General features: G+C 58.8%; 1 protein-coding gene across 1 annotated transcript in view; it reads left to right on the plus strand.

Moving 5' to 3' along the window:
• Positions 1–9,100, plus strand: part of Kcnh2 (potassium voltage-gated channel subfamily H member 2) — a 31,609-nt gene continuing 22,509 nt past the window's right edge. Inside the window, exons 1-2 of the mRNA XM_004629002.1 lie at positions 1–317; positions 2,891–3,121. Coding sequence (XP_004629059.1) covers positions 242–317; positions 2,891–3,121 — 307 coding nt within the window. The 5' untranslated portion in view covers positions 1–241. The remainder of the gene's footprint in view (positions 318–2,890; positions 3,122–9,100) is intronic.

Raw genomic sequence — 9,100 nt, forward strand, 5'->3', positions numbered from 1 at the left:
CAGGTGTGCGGCCGGCGGAGCGGCCCTAGCTCTGCCGGCTGGAGCCCGGGCCCGCGATCGCCAGCCGGCAGCCAGGAGCCGAGCGGGGGCCTGGCACCCGCAGTCCAGCCCCGCCCCGCCCGTGCTCAGCTTGGCCGCGGTGTGCGAGGACCACGGCCCGGCCAGGCCACCCGAAGCCTAGTGCGGGGCCGGGCCGGGCCGGGGTGGGTGGGGGCCCGCCCGGCCCGCACATGGGCTCAGGATGCCCGTGCGGAGGGGCCACGTCGCGCCGCAGAACACCTTCCTGGACACCATCATCCGCAAGTTTGAGGGCCAGAGTGAGTGGGGGAGGGGGCGTGCGGAGAGGGGGTCGGGGGGCGGGCCGAGCTCTTCTCTGTGTGCATGGGGGGCGTGCCCGGGCCGTGGTGCAGCTCCGAGTGCGAGTCAGTATGGGCTGGTGGGCGCCGATGCTCTAGCCGGGGTCTGTTAAGGACGGACTTGGGGGACCTGGGCATTGGACCAGTGGGCCTATTGTTGGATCTTGGGGTGCCGGCTCATCTCAGACTTTTGGGACAGCTCAGACTCTGTGACACCCTGAGTGTAAAGGCCTGGGCGGCAAGATAGGAGTGTGCGGATGTCTCCAACTCCGGGTGTCCGGAGTGGATGGAATTGTGTGTGTACAAGGACATGAGATTTACATGCCTCAAACGGTGGGACCCTAAAGTACAGCCAGTGTGCCGATCTTGACTGTGCTGTGTTGTATATGACAGTGAACCCTAAGGATGTGGGATGGGCCAGTCCTAATCTGGCCCCGAGTGAGAGTGTGTGTGTCTCCAGTATGTGACCCTGAGCCAGTGTGTGACCCTGCAGGGGGTGTGGGGAGGTGGCTTTGACATGGTTATAAAATTATGGGTTCTGTGGTGAGAAGATGTGCTAGGACTGACAAGCCTTGAGGCTAAAAGGCTGGCTATGGTTCCTGCATATTGTGGATTTTCCTGTGGTAGACACTGTCACTGTATGGGGACTACAACACCCCTAATGCTGGCCTGGCAGGAGAGGTTTCCGGAAGTGTCCCAGGCTGGGTGATAGTTCTGGGCTTTCAAGTCCCTGTCCCTAAGGTTGCATGTGTTACAGTGGGTGTAACTGCCATAGAGTGGGTAGAGGGTGACATTCCTTGCCTATGACCCTGTGCACACAGGACAACGTGTGCTTGTAACTGTGGTGGGGCAAGGGAGGAGAGGCCAGTGGGGAGGCAGCGTTGTCTCAAGAGAGGAACAAGATGATCCCAAGGGGGTGGAGTTGGTGACAGGGGTGGAGGGGTTGGGGTGGGCCCTGGGCTTTCCTTTCCACAGTCTCCAGGGGTTGGCTGTGTAGGCACCGAAAGACCCTGGGAAGGTGTGGAGTGGAATTTGGGAGGCCAGGCTTCTGGTCCCACTGACTGTTGCATGACCTTGAGCGACTCTTCCCTGACTGGATCTGTTTCTGCCTCTGTGGAGGAGCTGACCAGAGTGGCCTCTGTGGTCCCTCTGGGCTGGTTCCAGGATGTTAGTATAGGGTATGGGGGGTGGGGCTTGCCTTCGAAGAAACTTGCATTCTCCCAAGCTGGGAATGAGGATAAGGGACAGCTTTCCTTCTGCAAGTTTCTTTCTGAGGTGAGGATGGAGGCAGAGTAAGGAGGTGACAGGAAACCCCAACCTGGTGTGGATGGCCACCTGGGAGCTTTAGAGGACCTTGGGAACTGATCTTCAGATGACCCCTCTCCAAAAGTTATTTCCTCGAGGTTTAAAGAGAGATGATAGAGGGCGGGGAGAGGCCAGACCTCCATAGTCTGGGCCTGCCTTGGGCACCCCTGGTGCCCAAACCTGCAGGCTGGGGACTGCCTGCTGGGGAGGGGATGGAGGGGACACTGCCAACTGCTAACAAAAGCCCATATGAAAAGCTGTCATCCGTGGAGCATCTTGTCTGGCCCAAAGGTTCTTGGGGCAGGAATGGCGCGGGGAACCCAGGTCTTGCTGCCACAGGTTGACTGGGGACTTTCTCCTCGATGGGGCCACTGAAGAAGGCCTCACATCCCTGGGGAGGGGAGCCTTTCTGGGACTTGTTTCCTTACAAGTGGGCCAGTGCCTGCCGGCCGTCCCCAGGCTCAATGGATTTCCAGGGTTTGGAGTTCGAGGGCCCTTTTCTTGTTCCCTGTGACCTTGGGCTTCTGCCTGTGACTCTCCTCCAGCAACTCCTCTGTCTTCTGTCACAAACGGTTCAAAAACTGCCTCTGTCATTTATGAGCTGGAGGACTTGAGCCGAACTTCTCTGGACCCTGTTTCTTCATCTGTAAACTGAGGACAGTGGCACCTACCTCGGGGTAGGAGTGTCCCTCTTCCTCTCCGGCGCGCCCACTTCCCGGCTCGTGACTGCCTCAGAGTTACTTGGAGTGCCCCAGTATAGGGATCAGGGATAGGAAGAAAGAAGCCCAAGCCGTGAAGCTGGAGCAGGGGAAGCTGGCCGCCATCTCCGGCCCTCCCAGGGCTCCCTCTCCAGGCCTAGTGTTTATCCTTCGGCCGCGGCTGCTGACACGCGTTGCAGACACCCGCCCAGGCTGGCCTCGGCCCGGGCCCGGAGGAGGGGGCGGCGGACAGCTGGCGGCCTGCCCGCGAGAAGCCACGCTGCCAGCCCGTGGCCGGCTGGACACGGAAGGCAGGGGGCGCACATCCTGGCTGTGCCCTTTCGAGGCACCTGTGTCGCGACGCGGCTGCGTTGCCACCTGCTGGGGTCACCGGTACCCGCTGCACTCTTTGCAGCGGGGTGGGCCGCGACCGCTAAGTGTGACGAGGGAACGTGGGGGAAGCCCTGGGAGCCCTCCAGGCCAGGGTCTCCGCTCACGTGCGCGCCCATCCCTGCCCCTCCCCCCCCTCAGGCCGCAAGTTCATCATCGCCAACGCCCGCGTGGAGAACTGCGCGGTCATCTACTGCAACGACGGCTTCTGCGAGCTGTGTGGCTACTCGCGGGCCGAGGTGATGCAGCGGCCCTGCACCTGCGACTTCCTGCACGGGCCGCGCACGCAGCGCCGCGCCGCAGCGCAAATCGCGCAGGCCTTGCTGGGGGCCGAGGAGCGCAAAGTGGAGATCGCCTTCTACCGGAAAGATGGTAGGCGGGGCGGGGCCTGGGGGCGGGGCGGGGCGGGGCCTGGAGGGCCGGGGAGGGTTGGGCGGAGGGTAAACCTGGTGGGTTTCCAGGGGCAGTACCCAACATGGGGCGTGGCCAGCTGGACCATCAGGGTCCCCACCTAATTCTTGTGGGACGGTCTTTTGGGGCGCCCAAGGACTGCTAGGCCAAGGGCCTGACCCCTCAGGCTCCTTCCTGGGCAGATGTGGCTGGAGTTTGACAGGCTGAGGGTGGCAGGTGGTGTGTCCCTACATAGATCAAGTTGGCAGCTGGGCGCTGATCTCCAGCCGCAGGGCGCTACTACCCTGGGGCATGTCCTCCCCGGTTACTGGTCTGGGAAGATGTCGCCGCGGGTGAGGAACCGGGCAGGGTTGCAGGACTCTGGTTGTCTCTTTATTGCCCGTTTTCTCTGCGCATCTGCGGAGAGGTGTGTGGTCTCCCCACAACCTCAGTCCTTTGTCTCCACTGTTGAGCGCCCGGGAGCGCCACCCCCTCCTGCGCCAGGTGTTTCTGCTCAGCCACCGCCTCACAGTCCAGCTGCTCGGGGCTTCCGGAGAGCAGAGAGGGAATCTGATAAACAGAGCTGGGAGGGGCTGCTACCACACTGCCCTTCCCTGTTGGGGTGGTGCAGGGCACAGAGGCCCCGTGGGCACAGGACTTGGCTGCGCTGCTTACACTCTGCTCCCCACCAGTGTGGGCCTAGCTCGGAGCTGGGCACTTGGAGCTGTCTGCGGAAGACCAGGTGCTTGCCTTCAGGGGGCGTGTCCTCTGCACAGGGCGCACCTCGTGCCTCCGGGCATGCTGGAGGGTGTGCGACAGCCCTGCAGCGGTGTGCATCCGTGCCCAGCTTCTGCAGGTGCTGTTTGTGGCACTGCCACGCACACTGGGCAGGGGTGGAGCCACGGTGGCCCTGGAAGAGAGGTTCACTCACAGCCTGCGCTCTTTAGCCTGCAGGCAGGGTGGAGCCAGGGGGATTAGCTGCAACCCTGCAGACAGGGGTGGCTTGTACCTGCCGGACACTGATTGCTTCTGTTATGTTGTGCAATCTTCGCAATAGCCTTGGAAAATAGACTTTATTTGCAGTTTTTGGATGATGAAACTGAAGTTCAGAGAAACTAAAGAATTGTCCTGGAAGTCACACACCTAGCAAGTGTCGGGATTGGGAATTCTTTCAGTGTCTGGCCAGAGCCAGTGTGGCTGTTGCTGTCTGCTGTGTACTGAAAATGACTCTTGGCTGCCACAGGTCTATCTTTATGCTGTGTAGTGTTTTCTGTGGAATTTTATTTTAAAAGTTTGCTGAACACTGGCATAATGAAAGGAATGGATTCACATAAATCCTAGATTCGAGTCTGACGTGGGAAACTACAAGAATGGTCAAGCTGCTGGACTTTCTTTCTTTCTTTCTTTTTTTTTTTTGGCAGAACTAGGGATTGAACTCAGGCCCTTGCGCTTGCCATGGAAGCGCTTATTCTACTGAGCCATCCGGCCCCACTGCTGGACTTTCTGATGAGGTTGGGCGCCTTCGGGGTGGTATGGCTTAGACTTGCAGGACTTTCTGAACTGTTTCCTCTTCTGGGGTGGAGTGCTGGCCAGGGGACCCCAGGAAGGTGCTGAGCTGTTTAGAGAACACCCACAGTAGGGCCTAACTGCAAACTTCACGTCAGTCCTCTTGCTGCCAGTGCTCATGCTGGCCGATTGGACCCCTCGGGAAAGGACAGCTGCGGGACTCCTTCCAAGGATGAGTGTGGATGGAGGAAGAGATTCTGGCTCTTGAGGACTCTTGGGGACCTTGAGGATCACCTAATTGGGCCTACTTGAGTTCCAGATGGAGAAGCTGGAAGCAGAGGTTGGGTCACCAGGGCATTAGTGGAGGCAGTAGGCTCAACACCTGGTTCCCACCCAAGTTCACGTTCTTCAACTTTCTAGGTTCCTACTCCACATGGGATAGTGACCCAGAAAACCCTACACCAGCTGCCACTCCCTGCCCCCTTCTTTGCTCTTACCTAGTTTCCATGGGGATCAGATATCTATCTCCTCTTGACCAGCAGGCTGGCCTTGGCCCTCGGCCATTGGGCCCCCCTTATCCTGGCCCTCTAGGCTAAGGGTGGCACAGGTTTGCTCAGCCTCCCCTTTGCCCAGAGACAGTCCTGGTGCTACCTCATGGCCTGACCTGGGCTCCCTCTGCAAGTTGGTGCGTGGTCCCAGTAGAGGCGAGCACAAAATGCCAGGGCCGTCTCCTGTTTCTCCCAGGCGTTTGCCAGGGTCTCTGCCTGGGCCAGCCCTGGGGGAGTGGGTCCCTGGGCTGCAGCCTGAGGGAGGCTGAGTGGTTGGGGAGGAGGCAGGGCCTTTCTGCTGGCAGGCGCCGTCAAGGACAGCTGCGTTGTGTCGGTGCCTCAAGTCCAGCTCTGTGCAGTCTCAGGGCCGGGAGCCAGACAGCCCCATTATTTAGTTGCTGGGGCTGCTGGGAGGTGGGGAGGCTAGACTGGGGGAGTGTGGCTGAGGAAGAGACGCAGCGTGCCTGTGCCCGGGGTTCACGGCCCCACACTGACGCCCTTCTAAGTCAGTCCCAGGATAAAGATGGAATTGCAAGCTGAGCCCAGTCATGTGGCACTAGCAGGCTGTGACGTCCCCGGGGAGGCATCTTGGGCAGCAGGTGCTGGCTGGGTACACACCTGTGCCCCCACATTGCTGTAGTTTGGGTGGATGTGGCTCCTGTGCTGCCATATCCCAGGAGGTCCCTCTCTCCCCCGCATCACTTCTGTCTGCCCTCCGCTCCCCTTTCTCTGTGCTGGGCTCCCCTGCTGGCCTGAGGTGCCCCATCCACTCGAAAGCTCCCTCTCGCCACACTTGGGCCTCCATGCCTTTGTCTCTGGTTGGCCTGCCTGGTCCCCTTGGTTTCCTCTGACCTTTGGTCTTTACCTCTTTCTCCTTGCACCTATCACTCATCTTTCAATATCTGGTCTCTCTTCCTCTCCTCTCTGACTTGCGCCCCACTGAGTCTGTCTCAAAGGTCCCAACTGTCTCCCCATACCTCTGACAGTCCTGGCCATATCTCCATGTCCCCATGTCCCTGTGTCCCTGGAGCCTGTGTGTGGGAGGATGGGGGTGTCTCTGGAGAAGAGTCTATTGGCTTCTCCACTCTAGCTGCAGGCCAGTTGCCATGGCAACAAGGTCAAAGGGTCCCCACTGAAACAGCTGATGCTGCAGCTGGGGGCATGGGTGGGGCCCCAGGGTACAGACTGCTCCCCAGTGCTCTGTGCCTCTGGAACCCAAAAGCTGGCTACATCCTGGCTCAGCTGCTGTCCCCTAACATAGACCATGGACTCCTAGGAGATGAGGTGGCTCCCCAGTACTGGCCTTACGTTTCTGGACCTCCCACCATTTTGTACACACTGGCCTTCTTCACTGTTCTCTTGTGTACCTTCTCCACTCTTTCTGTCCCCTTGCATCAGAGGCCCTGTCCTCGTTTCCTACTTCCAACATCCAGCCTCCCGGCCCTGTGAGGGTCTGCACTGGTGAAAAGAAAACTTTTCTTGAAGTGGGAAGGCCTGAGGCTAGACAGGGGGAGTCAGAGGCTGGTGGCCAGCTGTGTTTGTCCTCTTGATAGAAGAAACAGCCCTCAGTGACCCTGAAGGAGCTGGAGCTTAGATAAAAGGGGTCTATTTTCCATATGGCTGGTGGTCATGAGCTGGTGGTCCCATCATCTTGGCAGGGATGTCCCTCTTCTGCCGGCCAGGACCTGTGCCTCTCTCCCTCTGAGCTGGTGGGGGCGGGCTGCCCAGGTCTGCTGGGGGCAGGTCAGTTCCTGTGTAGTCTTCCCACTGGGTTGAGGCTGTCTACCCTCCCTGTGCCCTGGGTCTGGAGAGTGTCGGAAGGGTGACTCCTCCGTGCTGTGTCTCTGGAAGGCCTGAGAGGAGCTATATAAATATTTGTGTAGAGCTGTCTGGGTGGAAGCAGAGTTGATGGTGGCCTTGAGGTCTGGGGATGGTGCCCAGGGGCAACGGAGGGGTGGCTTGGGGTGTGTGATGGGGTGAGCTGGAACTCCTTTTCTGCTTAGAGGTGGCTGCCTATGTGGTTTGACTCGAGGAGTTCCAAGAAAGCCTTTTCACCCTTAAACACTTACCCAAGAGTGCCTGAGCACTTGCCCTCAGGCTGAGGATTGTCCTTGTCTTAAAAATCAATCTCTTTCATGGATTCCTTCAAAGGGGCAGGGGCCTGGGCAGTGTTTGGCATCAAGGTGAGGGGTTAGCAGAACTGCCCACCTACCTTGCACAGAGGCCAGGGGTCAAGGTTAGAAGGGAGGGTGGGGGACCCCTGGTGGGGCAGGTACCAACTGTGGGGCCCCGCTGTCCCTTCTTCTCTATAAAGACCTCTGTGCTCTGTCCTGGGCTTGGCCACCAGGAACCCTGGCTCCCATTTGGTCACTCTTCTGCTGGCCTAGGAGCTGTCCTTCCCTTGGCCCCGCATCTCCCTGGATGCCAGTGCTGAATGAACCTGCTCCGTCCATCTTTTCTCTGCAGGCTGGGAGCTCCAGAAGGGCAGGGGCAGTCTGACTTTTTTTTTTTTTTTTTTTTCCTGCTGGATCTGTATGCCGCAGGGTAGTGGGAGCTGAATGAATTGCTGAATGAATGAGTGAGTGAATGAATGAATGAATGAATGAGGTGGATAGTGCTGTGAGGGAGGCAGGTGACCTGGGGACAGTTTCCAGCTTGGTTACAGACTTGTTCAATGACCTTGGGCAAATCACTTCTCCTCTCTGGGCCTTGCGTTCTCACTCTGAAAGGCCTTAGGTAGGAGAATACAGTGCCAGCCTGGGAGGGCTCACAGGAGGGAACACTGACAGGAAGGTGGAACTGAGGGGGCCTGTTGTGTGGGGGAAACACTGTGGGGTGCAGGCAGGGCATCTGGGGGCTCATAATTCTGTCACTTAGGAGGACCAAGGAGGCCAGGTGTGGGAACAAAGCTCACAGCTGCCAAAGAGAGCAGAGTGGGGTGGGGAGATGGCAGCTGCCTGGCAGCGCAGGGACACACTCATTGTTGTGACCGTGCCTCGTGCTTTGCAGACTGGGGCCCACACTCTCGCACAGGTGGGCTACAGACTGCTCTGGGAAGGAGGATCCCACAGTCATCTTGCAGGAGGGAGCTGCTTGCAAAGCTGAGGGACTTGCGCAGGTTTACCCAGCTGCTGGGACGGGGGAGGGGGGGTGCAGAGCTCAGTGGTGCCCAGCTGCAGAGTTCTCCCAGGTGTGGACCTGCACAGGTGGCCTGGTCCATCCCCGAGGCCCTCTGAGTAAGTGAAGGAGCCAGGGCCTCCAGAAACCTGGGTTTAGCCTCGGTCCTTGTTTGCTGACAAGGATACAGCACCTGTCCCTGCAGCCCGTGGGCGAGGGTGTTCCTCGAATGCTTGCCAGCAAAGCAAGGCACTGTCCTAGGCTTGCTGAGTGGCAGGTGGCAGGGCGCCACCCGTGTGTGCTGGGGAAGCGAGTGCCCCCCCAACCCTGCTCAGCACCTCTGTCTGCCCGGCTTCCTTCCCAGGCTTCTGCTGGCCCAGCTCCCCAAATGGTAGAAACCCCAGCAAGCGCTTCAGTTAGTGTTTCTTTCCTCCTCTTTTATTTATTTTCTGTTCCCATTCGTCTTGCTCCCCAGTCCTCTTACGCTCCCTATAGGCAGCCATTCAAATGTACTTACTGTGAATGTGTTGCTTGCATATGTTCTTGCAAATGTGTATTTTGTCTGGGTAGATGCGTATAGATTTAATTTATGCAAATGACGCCGTGCTGTGTTACATTCTAGCGTTCACTTTCCTTACACAAGAGTAGGCCTTTAAGCCCCACCGAGCTGCTGTTGGATGTCTGGTCTGTGGCTTCCCGTGGTGGGGATGTGGATACTTGGCCTGTTGCCTGTGCGCCCTCTCAGGGAAGGAGACCCAGCTTGTCTCCACCTGCCTGTCCCCAGCAGCGA

The sequence above is a fragment of the Octodon degus genome, unplaced genomic scaffold, assembly GCF_000260255.1.
Source record: "Octodon degus isolate 3935 unplaced genomic scaffold, OctDeg1.0 scaffold00027, whole genome shotgun sequence".
Lineage (NCBI taxonomy): Eukaryota > Metazoa > Chordata > Mammalia > Rodentia > Octodontidae > Octodon > Octodon degus.